This window comes from Apodemus sylvaticus, chromosome 19 (genome assembly GCF_947179515.1).
Source record: "Apodemus sylvaticus chromosome 19, mApoSyl1.1, whole genome shotgun sequence".
NCBI classification, from domain to species: Eukaryota; Metazoa; Chordata; class Mammalia; order Rodentia; family Muridae; genus Apodemus; species Apodemus sylvaticus.
In genome coordinates this window covers 22,930,935-22,954,330 of record NC_067490.1, presented here as the reverse complement: position 1 = coordinate 22,954,330, position 23,396 = coordinate 22,930,935, and the positions used below count along the sequence as shown (strand labels likewise).

At 36.6% G+C, this 23,396-nt stretch overlaps 1 protein-coding gene across 1 annotated transcript in view; it reads left to right on the top strand.

Annotated features, from left to right (window-relative positions):
* The window catches only part of Ctnna3 (catenin alpha 3), a 1,484,299-nt gene that overhangs the window by 1,073,872 nt on the left and 387,031 nt on the right, over positions 1 to 23,396 (top strand). The window contains exon 11 of the mRNA XM_052164514.1: positions 17,388 to 17,588. Coding sequence (XP_052020474.1) covers positions 17,388 to 17,588 — 201 coding nt within the window. The remainder of the gene's footprint in view (positions 1 to 17,387; positions 17,589 to 23,396) is intronic.

Sequence of the window (23,396 nt, the reverse complement as noted above, 5' to 3'; positions counted from 1 at the left end):
TATTTGTAGATTAATTTTCTCTGCTGGTTTACCCGCAATACCTGACTGAAGAGGCCAAACCTCTGGATTCATTCCCAGTCTGTTTTTTAAATAAACCCTGTGTAGGCTCAGAAACTATATGGAGAATTTAGATAGAAAAGGATGAGATGGAGCGAGGTGGAAATTTAGAAGCTATGCTCATAGAACCAAGAATATTAAGCAAAGTTAAAGTGAGATAAATTCTCTAGCTGAAACTTTTTTTGCTTGATATTCTCTTATTACTCTGAGTTTCTCATTTAAAAATAAACTCATTAGCCATTCTATGGGCTAGCTAATGATTTGGCACAAAAAGGACCTTCAGAATATTTGGAAAATAGAAATAGAAGTAGATTTAATAGAATAAAAATACTGAAAGAATTCTAACAGAAATTTTTTTAAGTTTGTTTTATAATCATTCATCCTTAGTCAAAAATTTAAATTGCATATGTAGCAGAGGATGGCCTTGTTGGACATCAAAAGGAGAGAGGCTCTTGGTCCTAAGAAGGCTCAAGGTCTCATTATAGGGGAATGTCAGGACAGGGAAGCAGGAGTAGATGGGTTGGTGAGCAGGGGGAGGTGGGATGGCATAGGGGATTTTTGGATAGGAAATGAGGAAATGTAAATAAAGAAAATATCTAATAAAAAAGAAAAATACGTATATCTTATTCATATTATATTATATTATATTATATTATATTAATATGCTAGAGACATAAATTTTGTCTCTAGATTTGATTAAAATTTTGTTTCTGTTGAAGCCTGTGAGTTATATCTTCATTTTCAGCTAGGTTACTGCACACCCTCCTTTGAAGATGATTAAAACACTCATTAGCTATCTGAGTATCGTCCATTGACATTTTAGATTGCATTTCCTTAATCCAAATATTGAATTGTCAAGGCCACTTTCACTAGTGTGCAAGAATATTATTGGGAGAATTAAAGTGGTGGGGGGGAAGAGGACAACATTCATAAATGACAACGATTTTTGTGGCAGACCCTGGGCAGTATCCTTTTGGTAGCTTGAGTACAAATGAAATTTGGAGATTGAAAGATCAAACATTAGAAAGGTCTATAGAGGGGTGGAGGGGTCAATGAACATAGCTGTCTGCTTGCAATGAATACCAGACCCTGAATAGCAATAAGAACATCTCAATGACCAACCATCTTATGAAGATGAGATCATGACACATGTCTGATCAAGGAGCAAGCAGGATGGAAAGAACTCTAAGTTTGTTGTCTGAGGAGAGAGAAAGAGAAAAAAAAAGCTACCATTGGAAGAAATAACATGTCAAGTAAAGATTTCAAAAGCCATTTGAACCTGCTCTAGTGAACGTTGGTTGGTGTGACTGATGAATGAAAACACATAACTATCTGAGAATTGCAGGTGTGATCTCATAGCTTCAGATCAACATGAGTCGGTATGATAGCTGTAGCTGAATGAAGGGGCAGGGTAGGGCAGAGAAATTGTCAGTTTTGAGAGTACTGTGTGAAGCAGGAGTGTCCAAAGTCAGACTTCCATGGTTCTTATAATCACCAGGAAGGGTAACAGGTGATACTGCACCAACGCTGGCCATTCACCTGATAAATGCACGGACTACTCTAAAGTGGAGGTGCAAAGTCACCATAAATGCCACTGAAATATGATGTTTCAGTGCATTTTGGGTAAAGTCTGGAGTACATAATAAAAATGACGAATCGACTCAAATCTTCCATTTCTGCTTTTGTTCTTTTAAGAATAGTTGTCTCAGTCCTAGGGATACTTTAGAACACATGTCCCGAAAATAAAGCTTTCTTTGGAAGTAACTGAATGCTTCCCACTGTTGCATAAATCCATGCACTGGTGTTTGATATTCTCGGAAAGTCAGACGGTAGTCATTTATTACTATCAGAGGACCTTCCCAAAGAGAATATTCATAGTTGTTTAATAAGACAAAGCCAATTTAGTGAGTTTTAGGTCTGCCATGGTCTTAGAAGGAGAAAATTTGCTCAGAAACCAATTTGAAATTTAAGAAACATTAAACCAATCATCTCTGATTAGTTTTCTGAGTAGCCATGAGAAATGTATCTGTATTGTAATTCATAGAGACAGGCTTGTAATATTGTGGTGATATGAAGAATCCTTAGAGCCAAGCTGAGTTAGACTCCCTGTGTGCAGCTCTGTCGTTTATTGGACACTAGCATTTGAATTCGGAATGGATATCCCAGTTACTGTTTGACTGTTTCTTTGATAAGACGAGTAATAATACTGATTATTTCTTTGTGGTCCCCAGAAGACTGAAGGCATAGTAAAGTGTGTACAATGCATTGAGCATCCAGGTTACTGAGATTAGCTTGCAACCAACCACGCGAGAAGCTTTTCACCATAAAATGCCACGCATATAAACCAAAATATTTAATACTCAAATTTCACGTATATTTTTTGAAAATTCTCCTACAACATTGAAAGTTCTGGCAGATGAATGGCCTTTGAGGTGAATAGATTGCATAAATAGTGGACGTGAAATATTCTCTCAGTGTACATAAAATTCAGTGATATTTTCTACTCCTTTTTCATTCTTTGTGATGGTGAACTAGCGAGCTTCAAAGAGAATTAGGAGGGTAAACAGCCTGCATTGCACCAGTGTGCCAGGAGGTTTAGGACTCTGCTGTTCTCAATGCTGTTCTCCAAATGTAGGGCTGGGCCTTCTTTGGGGATCAGGAGAATAAAGGTTGTTAGAAAAATGTCTGCTACAGTAGCCCCAATGTCTCAGACGTTTTGGGTTGCCATTGTAAATGAAGAAAAGTAGTCATTGGATAACTAAAAATTTAACTCACCTGAGAGTGTGCAAGTGCCCATGTCCTTAAGGTATGACTAATTTTCACTGCACACATTATATTTACTGAAAGTGTATCAGACATCGGGGGTCACACAGGAGTTTCCTTCACAGAACAGCATAGATCCATGTTATAGCAAGACTTAAAAAAATGGAATTCCACATTGTAGCTCTTGATAAGAACTGACATTTTGATAATTCCATGATAAAGGTTTCTTATGAATATTGAAGATTCTGTATTATTATGTTTTGCAACAATCCTGTTTTTTACATATGTAATATGTAAAATTAGGATGAATGGAGGGTCATGCGCTAAAATTTACTGTTGACAATGATTATCAGGAGCTGGAATATTTCCCAGCTCCTAATAAAATACCTCTGTTCTCCCTGATCTGTTTCTTCCTAACTGTATTGGTAATTGACCTAGCTGAAAGACATGAGCCTCCCAGGTATGGGAAAATAAATCAGGGCCCACATGTCTATAATACCAAGGCAATAATCAGACAGTTTTAACTTGTGTTTGACTAGTGGAACTAATACAAACAGAAAAAAAAAATGTGTTTGCTAACCTTCTCAACTGCATGTAGATATTCCAGTAATTACAGTCCTATAAATTGCTATTTTGTAGCTAACCTGAAGCAACAGGGTAGACTACTAACCCTAAACACAGACAATGTAATAAAGACCATGTAGGCCAGTGAAAATTGCTATTTGCAGTTCAACAAACACGATTTGGGAACAGGAAATAAAATGGAGAAGGCAACGAAATGAAAATTAAAGGCAAATGAAATCAGACCAGATGTTGTGAATCTGTTTTTCATGCAGAGACGCTTCAGTGCGAGGAATGGCCTTCCAGGCAGGGTTGCTGGGATAATAACACTGAATTTGTTCAAGTCGGGTTGATTAGATGGTCTGACAGTAGAGCCTCGCAACGAAAAAAAAACAAGAACAAGCAGTGTAGCCTATCTGCGCTCTTGGCATTTTAAAAGGAAAACAAATGAAAAGATCTGGAATAAAAATACAATTTCCTTAGCACTTTTTTTTTGTCTGAAAACACACACACACACACAAACACACACACATACACACACTAAAGCCCACACAATGTTTTGTTTTACAATTTTAATAACATTTAACTGCTTATTCCTTGTTCTAACAGATTCTGTTTGTTTGCTTGCTTGCTTCTTTGTCTTTAAATGAGTGTGTGTGTGTCTTTGTGTGGGTATGTGCACATGAATACATTTCCCACAGAGACCAGAAGAAGGCTCCAGTTGCCTGAGAGCTGGATTACAGTCAGTGTCCTAATGTAGGGGTAGGAACCAAATGTGGTCTTCTGCAGAAGCAGCACCAGCTACTCATGACTGAGCCATCTCCCCAGCCCCTAGAAGCAGGTTTTGATCTCATGTTGCTTTTGCTACTGGTTTTATTAATTGGCTGCATTAGAGTACTTCCACTAGACTGCAGAGCTATAATGCTGGTTATGGGGACATCTGTAGAATGAGTTAATAGGTTCCTCAATACTTATGTCTGAGACATTAAAATAAAAAGTGTTTGGAAACATAGAATGCAGAAATAATAAAAGTACTTAACATTTTAGTACTAAAAGGGGAGATTTTACACATTTTATACTTCTTTTTTAAAGATTACCTTTTCTAAATTAAACTAAGATATTGGTATATAATACCATATACTAGATTTGCAAGTTTTTATTAAAAAATACTTAAAATCAGCACAGAAACATGGCAGAACCATAAGTAAACTATAAAATAAATGTGTATTATAACAATATTCCATTTTTTTCATTGAAACTTTATTTTTTGCCAGTGCTGGGGACTGAACTGGAGAACTTGGCTATGTGAGTCTAATGTTCTATTACTGAGCTACACCCCTAGTTCTGGGAAGGTACAACTTTTAATAAAGTATTTCAGTTTTACATCCCTGCTCCTCGATTAAAGAGTCTCACTATTACTCAGTTCCTTATCCTCATCAAGTAGTCAGATAGTTTTATTGAAATCGATTGTTGTATAATATATTGGAGATGAATATATAGAGAGGCCATGCTGGGTTGCACATATCTGTAATCCCAGCACTCAGAAGCACCCAGTAGGGAGACCATAAATTTGAGGCTAGCCTGGGCTACATACTATGAGTCTGTTTCAAAAAAAATTAAAATAAGAATAATGATAATAATAAAAAGAAATGTTTATGTGCCATCTAAATAATAGCCTTTTAATAGGTATAACCTTCAATTGAAATTAGTTAATATATTTAAATAAAATTTACTTTATAGGTTTTTAATTCTTTAAATTATCTTTAATCTTTTTGCATAGTCACATTATTATCCTGTTATCCCCCTCCTGGTTCTCCTTCTGACAGTTCCTTATCCCATTCTTCCTCCCCTCCCTATCCTCACCAGTCAGGTCTCCCCATTCCCTGGGCCATCAAGTCTCTCTAGGGATAGGTGCCTCTTCTCTTACTGAGGCCAGACCAGGCATCTCTCTGCTTTCCTCCCTCTATCTATCCAATTGTCTCTCTGTGTCTCTGTCTCTCTGTGTCTCTGTGTCTGTGTCTGTGTCTCGGCCTCTCTCTCTCTCTTTATATATATATATATATATATATATATATATATATATATATGTTATACACCCCCACCTTCCCAAAAAGAATGAGTCTGACCTCTGAAGCTAAGAGTAAAAATCAAATATTTTTGTCTGGTATTTTTATCCTACCCACAACATATCTAACACAGTTGCTACTCATGAGAAACCAAAGTCATCATAGTATTGATATAATACTATGTATGTATTCATATATAATCAATACGTGGTATTGATTATAGTACTATTAGAAGCTTTGCTTCAAGTCTTTTGATGAAACTGTCATGTCATTATTATTCTGACATAAATCTATAAAGCCATATATATATATAGGAAGACACTTTGTATTAGAAAAAAAAAGCAGTGCCCAAGGGCACTGGCTGCACTTACAGATCACATGGGTTTGTTTCCAGCACTCACAACTATCTATAACCCCAGTTCCAGAGCATCCCACATTCTCTTTGGTCTCCACAGGCACCAGGCACACAGCGGGTATTCATGCATACATGAAAGCAAACACTCATCCTAACATAAAATAAAAAGAGAACATTCTTTTAAAATCTGCATATTCCATTTGTAGATCTTGCAAATTTTAAAATAGAAAACCAATTAACATTATATAAAATATAGAAAATTAGCAATAGAGAACTCTTTAGAGAAAATCACAGATACTGGTACTAGTTGATGTAGTGAAGTGAAGGGCATTTTGTGAGCCCATCGGAAGCTATGTGCAGAGCTTTATGTAAAGGGAGGAAACTTCTACAGAAAGGCAAACTATATGCTTGGACTCTTTTGGTCTGGCTTGCAATGAGCAATGTTGAATTTTTTTGGAAACATTGCATCTGTTCATCTTAAGCAATTGATCTTTCCCTGAATTTTATTAGTTAGAATTTGTTACTTTAGTACATGTTAGGGTTATATGTTATTCAATACAATACAGCCCAGATGATATGGTATATTTTGTGAATAACACTGATATGGGGATAAGAAACTTAGTCTCACTGTGTGTGTGTGTGTGTGTGTGTGTGTGTGTGTGTGTGATATGTGTGGATGATATATATATACATATACACATACACATATACATATGAATATATATGTGTGTGTATGATATGTGCATATGTGATAGTTTTAGTTTCCTTGCAATGATTACAAATAATATATAGGACAAGAAGTGTCTCATGAGGAGGATCAGTTTAATACATGAGAGAGAAATATAGATCCATACATTTCAATAAGAGGATGCTATACACTCAATTTTAGTATAAATTCTACTATCGGGGGAGTGAGATTCTTTAGAATATATACACCATAGTAATCTTGCCATTTATAATGACTAGCCTTTTTTCTCATATGGAGAGATGCTTTTCCAGAAGTTAATCAATAGAACTGACCAGTATATTTAATAATCTGGTGGAAAATAAAAATAAAACCAGATATTAGGCAGGTCAGTTCTTATTAATTATATAAGCACAGTTTCAGGTTTTTACCATTTCCTAGGGTTTGTTCTGTGCCACATACTTCTTGGACACTATTTGAAATCATTCCCAAATTTACTTATCTGTGCAAAAAAAAAAAAAAAAAAAAAAAAAAAAAAAAAAAAAAAAAAAAAAAAAAGCTCTTAATAGGACCCTGAAATCATTCTGTACTTTGAAGGTAGGAATAGCACCTAAATGAATAGTTTTCCCCAAGAATATCAAAGAACTAGAGTACTCTGTACTCTTATTCAGTCACAAGTACTAAATGGCTTTGGTCTGTTTGTTTGTGTATGTATGTATGTATGTATGTATGTATGTATGTATGTATGTATGTATATATGTATGTATGTATGTATGTATGTATGTATGTTGGGAAATATACTAGAACACCAGAACACTGTTCACTGGTGTCTATTCCTGCTGACAGTCCTGATGTTCAATCTGGTAAAATCCTCACAGCTCCTGTTCCTTTGTTTCTTGACTGAATGTTTTGTTATTAGATATTAATAGGTTTTGGGTCTATAGAAGAGGAAGCAATGAGGCAATTAACAGAAAAGCAGTACTGAATGAGAAAGCCTGAGTTGGCTTTGACACTTTTCTCCTGCTTATGTTGTCGGGAAAGAGTAACATCAAGTGCAAGAACCCAGCCTTTCGCTCCTACTCCAGAAAATCTCAGCTATAGGAGTGCCAGCCTCATTTTCCTATGGCTGTTTTCTAATTCTGGCGATGTCTCTAGAGTGCAGCCTTTGGGCTCCCTCCACTCTAATGGCTCCATATAGGTCTGTATTATTGTTAGGAGGATTCTGTCCTTGTGAGGTTTGAAGAATTAAGATTAACCTTCTAAACAAGTATCAATAACCTTATGCCTAATTAATATAGTGTTACAAGCTTTCATTATTTACAATTACATATCAGAACAGTATAATAACTATTGGGCACTTTTATATGAAATTTCAGAAATGGTTTGAACCTGTGATTTCCTTGTCCCACCATACATTCAGAATATCTGAACGAGATGAGTATAGAATTACTGTTTTGCCACATTCCAAAAGACTTTTATGTTGATGTTATGGGTGCCAATGCACACAACTTCATTCAGGTTAAAACCCAGTGCTACATATTTATTAAGTTTGTAAAGATATTTGTTTCACACCCTGTTTTCCCTATTAACTTAAATATGTAGACCTGTATCTCATAATTATTCTGATTTATAAAAAAAAAATGATTAGGGTGTAGAAGTCCATGCCTATAATCTCATCATTGAGGATGCCATGTCAGGAAAATTCTGAGTTCAAGGTTACCCTGTATGCTGCATAAATGGTGAAAGGAATAATGGGTATATTACCCAGTAGGCCTGGAAAAGGATAAATGTCCAAAAACTATTAGCCCACTCGATACCACAAAGATGTATTTGAAGCAGGAAGGGTGGAGAAAATGCTACCAAACATTTTCTTATAGTCTTGAGAAAGTTTAAGGATGTTCAAATATCTCCATTGTTCTAATACGTGCTTTGAGGCAATGTGCACTATTAGATATGAAGACATAAATGCCTTTGATTATCTTGCAGTCCTTAAAAGCAAAACGAAGTGCTTACTGTAGGTCTAACATGGACATGACACTGCATATATATGAAGTCTTCTTAAAATTTACACATTTATTATTATTGTGTGATTGATACTGAGGAAGACACATGGGTGCTATGGCAAACATGTAGAGGTCAGAGAACAGCCTAAGACTGTGGAGTTGGTTCTTTCCTACCACCTTTATGTGGGTTCTGGGAATTGAATCCAGGTCACCGGGCTTATGTGGCAAAGCTGTTTATATATCTAGCCGTCTCGCTGGCCCCATTCTTATTGGTGAAACAATATTGATGTAATCTGTATTTGTCACATTCAGAGATTAAACTTTTTATATCAGGGTTTACTCTATATTGTAAATTATATGGGTTTTTTGACAAGTATTTGTTGATATGCATTCATCATTGGATTATAAAACATCTGGCTTTGAGAATCGCCAGTGATTGACTTGTGCATTTGACCAGTGATTATTAGCCACTAGTCTTTTCAATGTCTGCACATCTTTCATGTTGTTGGGTACCATGTAGTCAGGATCATGCAATGCATTCCATTGCCATATGGAGTTTGTGCACACATTTCTTTGTGCTTTCTCATTGTCTGAATGTTTCACAACTTTAATGATTCACATGCCGAAGGACAATGACAATACAACTGCCATAGAATAGCTTTGCAGATGTGAATTTAGGTTTGCAGCTTACTTGTCAAAAAAATCAAGAAGTATAATTTTATGCTGTACTGGAAGAATATATTGAGTCTTACGAATCATCGCCAAACTCTCTAATGTGATGGTTGCCTCGAACTGCATTTCTTTCAAGAGTGAAGCTCCTATTGCTACACTTCCTCTCCAGCATTTTGTGTTCTTCATGTTACACAGTTTAGTTCTTTAATAAATAATATTGTAATATTCTCCTTTGAAAATACTTGGTGAGATAATTTGAGAATATTTGCCTTTACTTATTTGAGCCTTGGATATCATTTCCAATATCCAATAAGATATGTGCTTAGATCTTTTGCTCATCATTAATTGATTTTTTGTTTGATTATTACTGTGTTTCAAGAATATTTTCTGGACTGTGTTTCAAGAATATTTTCGGGGGCCTACAGATATGGCTCAAAAGTTAAGAGCACTGGCTAATCTTCTAGGGCACCAGGGTTTCATTCCCAGCACCCACAGGACAGAGAACAAGCAATATTAACTTCAGTTCCAGGGGATCTTTACATGGTCAACTGCATGAATATGGTGACTGTATACTTGCACACAAACCATCCTTATAAATAAAACACATAAAAAACCATCACTTGTAGTCCTGGGATACTAATCTTGACTGATATATGATCCTTGGAAATCTCTTTTTGCCTGCTTTTAGTTTTTAAAATTTTCTCAACAGTCCATATGGCAGCACAGATACTTTTCAAGTTTTTTGAATTCTAACTTATAGATCCATTTATTGATTATGTGTTTTATGTTAAGACAGTGGGAGAAGTATGTACTTATAACAATCAACAATAGTTGAGATTATTCTTAGCAATGTCCTGTGAAAATATTGAAAGGGTTTTTTTGGGAGGAAATTGATAACTGTTCTTATAAGAAAGGCATCACCACATGTACAGGTGAGACCGTTTCTGGGCATGCTTAGCCTATAGAGATAAAGTGTTTGATTATCCCATATACAAGAAAATCCACATGAGGTAACAGTGTCATGAATAGCTAATATCAGCTCTCCTGGTATTGTAATATGTGAAAGAAAGACATAGGAAAATCAATCAGAACTTGCAAGGAAGCCATCTTGGAGGATACACCATAGCAGAACAAAATTAGGTAGACCTTGTCTCAAAAAGGTAGCAGAGAGAAATAAGTCTCAAAATTTCTGCATTTCACACACACACACACACACACACACATATATATATATATGTATATATATACATATATATATATATACTCATAAATAGATAAATGGACAGCAAAGAGGTACTTCAGCAGAAATATTATTATTATAACTATCAGATTATGCAAGTAACCTAATGTAATTCATAGACTTGGCTGTTTTGACCAGTTTTCTAAGTTTCCCTAAAAGTTCTTATGCAACTCATGTGGTTAATATTTATTTAAGGGATAAGACCTTTCACAAAATGAAATTTGTATCTAAATTTGCCCATCTAGCAGTTACAGTTTGACTATTTCAAGAAGAAGTAGTCACAAATAGAAATTTTGCCTGAATGTGGTAGCATGCAACTTCAGAAGCCAGGGCAGGGACTATTACGTCACAGATTAGCCGGAGCTGCACCGGCCATGTCTCAATAAAATTAAGCTCATTCTGAAAAGTACCCATGTAAGATAATAATTGATCCAGCCACGTTATCATATTGTCAGCTCTTCACAATTGGAGTAGAAATGAAACCTTTTATTTCAGCTCTATATCTGTAAAGATTTAGAAAAGGGAAGGGAGAATGGGAAGAACCTGATATAAAATAAAATATGAACAATTTTTATACCACTTTACATTTACCTTTAGGAGAGGAAAGCCTAGACTGAGGAACTGCTTAGATCATATTGGCCTGTGGGCATATCTCGGGGGTAGAAGGGGCACTGACCATATTATAGATTGATGAAAAGGTCCCTTACCACTGTGTGTGGCACCATTGCCTAGGTAGGGTGTTCTGGGCTGAAGCACGCTCACTAAATATGAGTCTAGGAGAGTCAGCAAGGAAGATTCCCCTGCGGTTTCTGCTTCTGCTCTTGTTTTGATTCCTGCCCTCAGTTCCTTCTGTGACTATGACCTGGATATGTAAGCAAAATACTTTCTTCCCTCATATTGCTTTTTGGCAAGCTTGTTCTATCACAGCAACAAGAAGGAAACCAGAGACTAGAAGACCTGTGTGTATACACACACGTTTTCTTAAAGTAGTACTTATATAAGTCTTTGAAAGCCATTAATCATTGTGATTAAATTTTTTGCTAAACAGAAACTTGGCCTATCATTAAATAGAAGCAAACAACAATTATCTTACATACAGCTGCATTCCATTGCATTTGCATCTCGTGACTTATTTTGCGTGCGAGAGAAGGAGAGAAAGCTTGCTGTGTTTCGGTTATTGTTGCTGGAATCTTCCTCCGTCTTTCTGATGAGTTTTAAATGAACAGATGTAGATCCAGAAATAGAAAGATGAGCATCATTTACTTATAATTAAACTCAGCCTTGCTTTCCAAACTCACGTATCCCAAGTAAGCTGAACTCACCTTAGTTCTGCCAATTTCATAATGTCATTTTCTTTTGCTTTTGAAAACAAAGGCAAAAAAATGTATCAGCACCCATCGTGTTCTTCACCTCTTTAATTTTTTTTTAATTTTTATTTATTTTTTTGGCCACAGACCCAGGTATCAGGCAGGAGCACTGTTGATACCATCCACTGTTATTCCTCCTCAGTGGATGGTTTACAGCTCAAGTTCCTTTCCTTTCAGGCCTTGTTATTAGTACAATCAAAGTCCAGACTGAGTCATTAGAAAATAAAAATACTTACCTCTAAGCACAGTCTGTTATTTGTAAATAAAATATGCTTACAGTTTCAATCTATTGTATGGACTGTTGATTTATAAGATTGAGTTTTGTAGGCCAAGTAATGATAAACTAACTTATTTTCCTTGTATTTTTTCCCCCTCTATATTCCTTGAAGCAATGGAGTTGACCTTTAAGTTCTGGCTTTTATTAGAGAAAACTAAATAAGTAAGAAAAAATAATATGAACATTTCTGTAAATGTCTTTTGAAATCTCACTGTGCTCGCTCACTTCAGAGATGGAAGGTAGGGTTAGCCTAAGAAATTGGCAGGAGATGAAGTACTTCTCCGTGACAGATCATTTCCCTTTAGCCCTGTATCTGGCTCCTTTCTAGTATAACAGAAGTCACGCTCTGTATCCCAGGGTGGTAGTAACCAATCAATGGGACTAGTCAGTTATTCAGTGGTTCCCTCCTCTAAAAATAATGCACTGGTTGGTGCTGGAGAGATGGCTCAATGGTTAACGACACTGGCTGTTCTTCCAGGGGTCCAGAGTTCAAATCCCAGCAACCACATGGTGGTTCACAACTATCTTTAATGTGATCCGATGCCCTCTTCTGGTGTGTCTGAAGATGGGGTACTCATATACATAAAATAAATAATTCTTTAAAAAAGGAAACAATGCACTGCTGCTCACATCTGTATGCTCCACCCTCATGTAACACATGGCCACTCTGGGGGCCAGGACAAAGCTTTTTTATGTGTCAGCTCTTCAAAGCACAATATTCTAAATATTCTGCCTCTATAACCATATGGTGTGTCTCCTTTAAGTAGTACTTTTACATTATCTAATACCTGAGACCAGATGCATTTGTAACTGGGGGAAAAAAATAACCTAAGAGACAGAACTCTAAGGAGTATTGCAGTTCTTAATGAGACCACTATTGTATCACAAAGGTATTCAGAAAGAGATCAGTGAGAGTTTAATACTCTATATCTGATGTAGATTTTATTGGCTATATAGTTACTCACAAGGGTTTTTAAATTTCATGAATTTTCTTGATATTAAGATAATAGTTTTTCTTTAAATATCAGATTAATGTTTAGATAGCATATGTATGTGGGAGGTACAGGCATTTTCTTTTCCTTTTTCAACTACACGTTTAGAATTTTATGCAAATAATGTTGTTACCTGTCTGTGAAGCTTTGAAGGTAATGGAAAGGGGTAGAAATAATGGAAAAAGTTAGAAATGTATGTCTTATGCTATATTTACATATAACTCTGAAGGTCATTTAGTCATATTCAACATGCTTGTGACGGGAGCTCAGATTAATTCTGGCTGCATGCTTCTTGTTTTTATTATTATATTTTTATACCACATATACTGATATGAGATTTTCATTTTATATATAAAGTTACACCTATAATTTTTCAATATAGCAACACTACGGCATTATTATAGTACAAAGAATAGTCATGAAACCCTCTGTATGGCCAAACCAAGGAGAGACAAAGCATACCCGTTATATTTTTTCCCTAACTTAACTAACACAGTGACTGCCACACACCCGCACTCTATAAAGAGGTAAACATCCAAGTCATTGTCCTGGTGTGAGATTTGTCCATTTACTCCAGGATGAACTCACCAGGAGAAAATAATTTTTGGCAGACATGATTTCATCTTAATTAAACAGAAATTACAGACTTTATTAGATAATGAATCTTCTGCGGCTGAGCATTGTTCTTTTTATATATTCATATACTCTATAGAACTGAGCAAAATTATCAGTGCACTCTAAGCTTGAGAACACGTCACGAATGGAGATGGGTCACTCATTGTATGCATATGCTTTGTTCTTTTCAAAGGCATATGAATATACCTAGGAATGATAGTTTTATAATGTGTCATCTGGCGACTTTCAAAACATAATTACTGTGCCTCGTTCACTTAAACTTTTATTTCATTGCGTGAAAAATATGATGGTAATGTTAGTGTGTTTTCAGTTGAAATATAACCAACCATCGCTGGGCTTATGTGTGTCTTATGATGTATTTATAAGTGACTGCTACATATTAGTTTGAAACCTCGGTGGATATATAGTTTAATGTTTTCAATCTTTAATGTTTTTGGGTAAGTTTTTGAATCATATATATATATATATGTATGTATATATATACATACATATATATATATATATATATATATATATATATATATATACTAACTGAATAGCTACATGAATAGCTACAAGTAACTAAGGAATGCTGAGAGTGGGAGAAATAGTCTTCCCCAAGGAAGCACATTAATTGATTAACCCATACCAAATGTTCATTTCTAAAAATGCACATAGAAGTAATGTTATACAGACAGAAAAGTTAATATTTAGGATATATATATATATATATATATAATATACACACACAACATACATTTGTGTGTATGTATGTATGTAAATATGTATTTTGCCTATATATGTATTTTTGCTATTACATAGGTACATATACCTATGTAATACATATGTATATAACAGGAATTAATGAACGAGAGTCCATGAATTTTAAAGAGAACAAAAAGGGTTAAATGAGAGGATTTGGGAAAAAGGAATGGAGCAGTAATGTTGGAGTTATATTATTGTCTCAGAAATAAAAAAATAATAATTTAAAGAATTGTGCAATGTGATCCTGCTAACCACAGAAGTGGTCAGTGAAGTTATGTCAGTGCTTTAAGATGCACATAAGAAGACTGAAGAAAGACAATAAAAATACATGTTAGCAAAGCAAAGCACATAAAGGCTGCAATGGAATGTCAGGGCTCACTGACAATATTCTATGATATTTTCATCCTTATTATTCAACCATAGCAGGTTTGTCTATGCATCCAGAGACAGGCTCGGCACATTTAACTTACAGCACTATTCTTGTTCACATTATTTCATTGCATATATATGTATACACATATGCACATATACAAGTATACACACATATATATATGTATATATGTGTATATGTGTATGCGTGTATATGCATGTATGCATATATGTATGTGTATATGCATATGTGCATATACACATATATGCACATATGTACCCATGCATATGTGTATATATGTATAGACATATATATATGTAAGTTATGTGATTAACTTACATTGGTACAGTCCATGTGTACAGAAACATCTATAAAAAGTAAAAGAGGAGAAAAGGTTAATAAGATATTTTGTTATAACTATCTTTGTGTATGTTGACAAATAATAGAGACTTTAATTATCTTGAGTGGAGGAGATTCATGTGATAAAGCCTGAAGCTAAATCACTAATTGTTATGAAATTCTTTTAATTTCTAAAAAAAGTATCATGTGTATGGTGATGAATGGCTGTTATCCCAGCTCTTGGGAAGCTGAGACAAAAGAGAATTTAAGGCTACCTAGAGCTCTAGAGAGAGAATATATTTTAAAAACAAAAATCCAGCAACAACCACAGCAACAAAATCTACAAGAAACAAAAAACTTCATTTTTATGTTTGTTGATATTACACAATTAGATGATTACCTTATTTTATTTGAGAATATTAATAATTTTATAGAGAAAGTTGTTATGGGATCATGAGAATTAACTCCCTACAGTCTTGACACTCTATCCCTGCCAAGGATAAATGAGAAGGAGGAAGACCACAGCTCTATTTCAGAGTGGGCGACTGTCTCTTGGATCTGTTTGCACCAAGTTAATCAGTGGGGAGTGTGTGTGTGTGTGTGTGTGTGTGTGGTGTGTGTGGTGTGTAGTATGTGTGGTGTGTAGTGTGTGTGTGTGCTTGTGCATGTATGTGTGCATGTGTCTGTGTATGTGTGTGTGGTGTGTAGTGTATGGTGTGTGGTGTGTGGTGTGTGGTGTGTGTATGTCTTATGTGTGGTGTGTGGTGTGTGTGTGGTATATGTAGTGTGTGTATGCGTGTGTGTGGTGTGTGGTGTGTATGTGTATGTGTGTGGTATGTGTGTATGTGTGTGTGTGGTGTGTGGTGTGTGTGGTGTAGTGTGTGTGTGTGGTATGTGTGGTGTGTGGTATGTGTGTGTGTGGTGTGTAGTGTGTGTGATGTGGTGTGTGTGTGTGTAGTGTGTGTATGCATGTGTGTGTGTGTGAATTGGTGTGTGTTTGTGTTTGCAGACTTGAGAAAGTGCTGCTTTATAAACAGCATAAAGGGTTCAGTTTGGGGAACTGTAGAGACGGCACAATATTTCAGAATGCTTGCTATAATTTCAGAGTTCCTTGTATCCACATCTGCTGGCTTACACCAGTCTGCTACTCCAGAGGATCAATGCCCTTTTCTGGCCTCTGCAAACACTTAAATGTACATGCATGTTCTCAGCCACCCCACATATTAATAATATTTTAAAGATATTATAGTTTTTATATTTTATTATCTGCTAGCTAGGTAAAACTCCATATTTTCTATTCTTTCATATATTTATCAAAGATGGAAGTTTTAAATCTGTGCTCTTATACAGTATTGCTTTTATTCAGAACTAAACATTCCATAATTATGTATTTTTATTCTAATGTAAAAATGCCTTCAATTTTTGCCCCTCATATATAAAACATACTCTATTGGAACCAGCACATAATCCATACACTTTTCTGCCTTTTATCCCCCTGGGTGGCTTGAAATAATTTTACTATACAGCCTTTTACTATATACTTCTTGCTGGTCTTGAACTCACATACTTTGAGGCTATGGTTGTGCCTCCCAAGTGCTAGGATAGGAGGTGGTTTATTTCCCCAAGCTAAGCAATATATCTGTCTTTCTGTCTGTCTTTCTCTATCTCTCTACATCTCTGTCTCTCTCTCCCTCTATGTATGTGTGTGTGTGTGTATGTGTGTGTGTGTGTATGTGTGGTGTGAGTGTAGCTATCTGAGAGCATGAACAGGACAGAAGGTGGTTCTGAGTACCTATATTTATCATTGATTGGCCACCTTATTTTTTTCAGACAGAGGCTCTGAGTTTGGAACTCACTGTCATTTTTGCTAGACTACCTTTCTATAAATGCCTTGGGTTCTCCCTGTCTCTATCTCCAAACATATTTCTTTTGGTTACATATATAGCTATATTGTCCAGATAGTAAGTGGTTCTTGGTGATCCAAACTCAGATCTTCTTGCTTAGACAGCTGGACTTTACCAGGTGAGCCATTTCCCCATACCCTGAAAACTTAGTGTTCAAAAATAAGTGTTATATTTTGTGGATGTTACTATTACTAAGTAAAAAAAAAACAAAAACGCAGATAACTATACTTTACAAATATTTCTCAGCACCCTAAGTGCATGGTGTGTCTGAAGTAAAAAGTTAATTATATTCCAATATGTTACATTTATGTAATCAAAACACATGCCAACAAATAACTTGGTTTGTTTCTTTGCAGAAAGCCACATCCTGGAAGATGTCAACAAATGCATTATAGCCTTGCGGGATCAGGATGCTGATAATTTAGACCGAGCGGCAGGTGCTATCCGAGGACGGGCAGCAAGGGTAGCTCACATCGTCGCGGGCGAAATGGATAGTTACGAGCCCGGTGCTTACACCGAAGGTGTGATGAGAAATGTCAACCTCCTTACCAGCACTGGTGAGTCTCTGTCCACAGTGACAGCTACGCTGTTCCTCAGGTCTGAATCTGTATAGCTGCCAAAGATCCCCACCTAGGAAAATGAGGGTTCTCGGGCTGTGTCACTTGATTACACACTAGCCACCTGCTCATCACTATGCCATCTCTGTTTATGTGATGCAAAACTTACCCCAGTGATATCAATATATCCATTGAGAAGAAGAAAAAAAAAAAAGAGGGCTTTTCAAATACGTGCAATACTCCCATGCCTTAGCCACTTTTGAGTGTTTATTAATGTTGGAGATGTTTGGAGCTATAATTAGGCCAGCATGGGGTTAAGCATGCAATAGTCTTCAGCTTTTCATTTGGCTATATTATCGGTACCCCTAGGATTCTTATTATTTAACCATAGCAGGTTTTCCCTATGTATGCAGAGACATGCTGGCTACCCTTAACTTGCAAATTTGTGGAAAATAGCATTCTGATTCTTGTCCATGTTTTTCTCTCATTGTTTAAGAAATATATAATACAGAACTGTTTTGGTTGCAGTACTCAAGTTACTATTTCATAAAATTGGGCAGAGAATGCTTTGAATCTCTCAGTATAATGATATTTTCTTTTCAAATACTGTTGTTAACACTCACTCCAAGGGACCCATGGAAATGTCAGGATTCACGCAGATTCATGAGCAAAGATTACAGTCAGCAACTTTTTATAAATCATCATAGCAGAAACTCCTGTGAACCGCTTTTGTCAATATGAAATTCCTCTTGTATTTGGAAAGCCTCTCATATATTGCCTCTTGATAAAGGTGTGATGCTGTATCTGGCATTCCTGCAGTATTTAGATTCCAGATTTAAATCATCATCCCTTACGGGATATGCAGGGCATGTTAATTATGGAGAAATTCATATTATTTGTGAAATGGAGGAATGCACAATACTTTTTAATTTTGTCACTTTAGTCTGTGTATTTGGATGCTTTGTTCACGTACCATATGTAGGTCTGCAGAAGAGGGAATCAGATGCCCTGGATACTGGCACTACAGATAGCGTGATTCACTATGTGGCTGCTAAGAATTGAATCCAGGTCCTCTGCAAGAGTAGCTGGTGCTCTAACTGCTGAGCCACCTCTCTAGGCCTGATGGGTGATATTTAAAACAAGCAAACCAACAAACAAAAAAGAACTAATAGCAATGAAACATTTAGTATCACTTTATATTTTGAATTTCTTGAGATTATTTATGGGAAATCCATCAACTTTTTTATCATCTCAGTAAAATATTGAGCTGTTCTAAGGAAAGGTGGTAATAGCACATCTGTCCCTCTTGATAGTGAGCATATAGTTATGGCGGTGCATTATTGCAAACCCAGCACTCAGACTAGACTAAAGGAGGACATAGATCCTGAGACAGAGTATTACAATAAATTCAAGACCAGCCTGTGCCGTAGCTTGCAACCCTGTCTCAAAACAAAAACAGTTTAGAACATGAGTCACCCCTTTCACTATGTGAAAATATGTGTGTTTGCTTTGGAAGTTGATTGCATTACGGTCATTTAATGTCTCTTTCCTACTACACCAGATTGAAGTGGTCCTTCACTCGTTCAAATCAAGTACTTGTTATCCATTTTTTTTTAAAGGGAATAAGGGTTTATTCGGGAGGCATTTTGAGTAATCCTAGCCTTAGGAACAGAGATTTACCTTGTCCCAAATCCCATGATTCAACATGGTCGCAGTTTCATGTTTTTATGGTACATTGAAATTCATAATCAAGGCAAGTTTAGAATACATTGGTAGGTACATCAGAAAAAATACAAGCAGTTACAGAAAGATGGGGGAAACTTTCCTATAGGCCCAATGTACTGTCTGACTGGCATTCTCAGCTTTGAGTGGGTGGGAACTAGGATCTGCTAAGTTCACGGCTTCTATTCTCCACCCTCTGAAAATGACATTTTAAATATAAGAGAAAATGTATATAGCTTTTGTCTTTATCCAAATGGAAATTTCCTTTGGGGTGGAATAGCCAGCATCGACCAGGACTGCTGTACCTTGCTTCTGTCTCAGTTTTGTGAATGCCATTAGGGACATCTTCCCCCTCCCCCCAGCACCCCCCACCCATCTTCCCATTCCCCCCTCACCCCCACCCCACAGCCTCTAGCCATAAAATGTCTCTGAGGTGCTAACTCTGCAGTTGTGTGCTCCAGTCCCTGCCAGATACTCAAGAAGTGGGAGTGAATTCCTACAGTGTTCAGAACTGTTGGCAGTCACTCTGCATCAGAGAAAGTGAGGCAAAAAATTGTTCAGAGGCAGAAATACATTCTCGTTAATCCATCTGTGATTATTAATGGCCATGGCGAATAGCTAAGCGACACTAGGATGTCTTCACAGTCCAAAGAGCACACAAACCCCAAGCATTTTCCTCTGTTTAGTTATAAAACAACATTCGTTATGATAGCCCATTCAAATTATGCCTTACATCCTAAATATGAGATGTGTAAAATATTTCCAGGCTCTTCCACACAAAATGAATCTCGTTATTAAATGAAAGCATATTTAGAGACTCCTAATTAATTATTTTGGTCTTCTCTTCAGGCAAGCTTTGGGTGTATCCTTGAAGTATGCCTCTGTTTTCTTCTTTGAAAAGAAAAAAGTCCAATTTGAATTTTTTTTTCCGAGCAGTTTCCCTTGAAATTTATCAAAAGCAGGCCTCACAAAAGGGAATTTGGTGCAATAAATTAAATGGAAAACATAATTCGATCAGTTTGATCTTAACCAAAGCTGAAGATAGTGTGCTTCCTCTCTCCCACTGAGAGATTGTCAGTGAAAAAAATATTTCCAACTTCTTTGTCCTCTACCATTGACCAACATCTTTGTTCACCCCAGGGTCATATCTTGGACTTATCATTTAAATAATTATCAAATTACATAATTGGAAATGTCATGCTTTGTTTTCCAAAGCCTTAGGAGCTCACATTTTAGCAAAAGAATACTAATGTGGCTTGTTTTCTCTTTGTTTCATTTTCCTTTAGCTGTTTAGAGGCTTAGCCCAGCTTCCTCAAGATAACTTAGTGGGGGGGTGAAATTTCTAAGACCCTCCCCAGAACACTACTCTTTAGAAAATTTGACTTAAGTATCTTGGTGACTGAGGAAGCCTAAGCTTTCTTTTCTCAGTCACCAACAGAGTTTTAGGAAATGGTACTTTTGGTTTTTTTAATCAGAATCTGGGGCTCATCAGCAGTTTTTCAGGATTCTATGACCTTCCAAGTCAGCGGCCACATCTTCTCTAATGCCATGACCCTTTAATACAGTTCCTCATGCTATGCTGACCCACAACCACAAAATTACTCTTGTTCCTACTTCTTCGTAACCGTTATTCTGCCACTGTTAATAGGCTAGAACGTAAATATCTGTTGGTCTTAGGCATGTCCTGTGAAAGAGTCATTTGACCTCCAAAGGGGTCATGGCCCACAGGTTGAGAACCAGAACTACTGTTCTTAGGGTTTTCTTCACATTAGAGCACAAGGTTTTCCTGCTTCAGTTCAGAAATTTGCATCATTCCCTACATGTTAGTGGTTGGTTTTAAGTGAGATATCACTATCTGAAGAGGTAAGTTTTATTCAACTGAGGCATAGCATTTTAATCGTCAAGTAAAATCTTTTATATTGCCACAGTACTGCCCAAACAATGACCTCTTAGGAATTCCTTTGGGAGGTGCATTGGATTATTGTCTTGTTGTTTGAGATAGGGTCTTTGAACCCTGGCTGTCATTGAACTCACAAAGATCTTCCAGACTCTTGCCTTCTAAGAACTGGGATTAAAGGTCTGAATATATATTTTTAATAACTAACCTGCAAAACTGCAACAAGAGGCTATTTGTTACTCCATGAACACCAACTTTACTTCTTTCTTTAGGTTACAGAGAGACTTACTATGGGAGAGAACTGATAGAGAGTACTTTCCTTTGGTTATTGGCTCTATCAAAGTCAGGAACCAGCAGGTCAAAAAGCACCTATTATTACAGACCATCCATCCTTACCTAGTTTGACTGTCGGCCAGAAAGAGAGATGAAAACAGAGCAGATACATAAATGACCCTGAACAAGACATCCTGATTGCCCCTGCTGTTGAAAACCAGTATTTAGTGGAAATAAAAGTATATTCACCCAGTGACTGATGACAGATCTCTGCATTCAGTCCTAGTACCAGGTGGACAAGAGATGGTGGAGCTAACCTGTATTCTCAGCTTCTGGGAGCTGGAGGCTTAAAAGTGGTCAGCATTAGCCTCGTCTACAGTGGCATCTAGCTCTTGACAATGAGACCCAACTAAAAATAAAAATAAGGAAAGATGAGAAGAAAAATATAAGCTGGGGAGTCCTTCCTTCTTAGAAACCTGGGTGATTATGCTGTTATACACATCCCTAAAGGAAACTGAGACACTTGAAATGTATCTGAGGTCACTTGTGAAAATTTCCTGCTGCATTTCTTCACAACAACTAAATAGGGAATTGGTTCAACTGACCACTGAATGAACAGAATGGATTGTGTTGGTAAGCTAGACTCAGGCTGTTCTCTGTATATTGCGTCTCTGCTCCATAACCCTAGGAGGTACACACAAATACCACATGATTTGGTTCAAAGGTCCTGGCTCTCTGCAGCATTTAAAAATTTCTATTCCGCATTCTAGGTAGGACTGAAAGAAATTTTCTCTGCCCAGCAGTGTGTAGCGATAGAATTTTCCCTGCAGAACTACCCGTGGCTTGTCAGTGTCTTCTCCTTTGCTGTGTGTTAGCCATTGTCTCTCCATCTCCCTGTCACATCCATTCTCTCATACAGTCTATCTGCTTCATTTAATTCATTCTCCTCAAATTCACTAAGCATGCTTTCCATGGCGTGTTACCAAAGACAGCCTTTGTAATCTCAGTGGACACCTTCCCAATCATGTGGACACACTAAGGTTGCCTCTGTCTCTAGGTCTCACCCATGCCATGTCTGACATTTGGGATATTTCTACCTCTTGTTTAACATGCCAAGAAATCCTCATCTTTTAAAAAACTGCATGCAGACCTTTCTCCTAGGGATCTTTTTTCTTTCTTCCAGCAAGAGTAACTTCTTTCAGTTCCAGGTAAATGTGGTCTGTAAGAGGTGGTTCTTTAAGAAACCATAGTCCAGAGAGCCATATCCTTTCTGCAAACCCTCTATAGAAATGACTCCTTTCATAGCTGCAGGGCCTACGGATAACCCACATTGTTTCTTCACATTATCTCTTCCAAACACAGTGTATCTTTTATTAAGCTAAAAATTAATAATTATGAACAAAATTCAACCTTTTTGGTAAAATCTCAATTTTAAAAATAGTTAATTTAAAAAAATGTGTTTAGTCCAGACTGGCCTTGAACTCACAATCCTGTTTACATTTCTAAGATGCTGGGCATTTAGACACAGAACACCATTGCCTTGTTGGCTACTATGATTTGGTTAATTCTATTCTTTGCAGTTGGAATGCATTCTCTTATCTACTGACATCTATATTCATGGTTGAACACTGACTCTATGCTTACTCCCCTTGCAAAAGAACTCTAGACTCCCTCTTAGTGACAGTTACTTACTCTGTACTAGGATGTGTTTGTCTTCTCCTGGGTGTTTCCCTTTATCTTTGGTCATAAGCAGCCATTTACAGACAACATTTCCCTGCTAGGATGCTCATTCCTTAAAGGCAGGCACCAAAGTTCAGTTATGTATCCTTCCCTAGAGGATTCTCTTCATACTTGATTATCAAGCCCTTTTTTAACATTTAAATTTAACATTTCTTATAAGATCGCATTGTTAATGT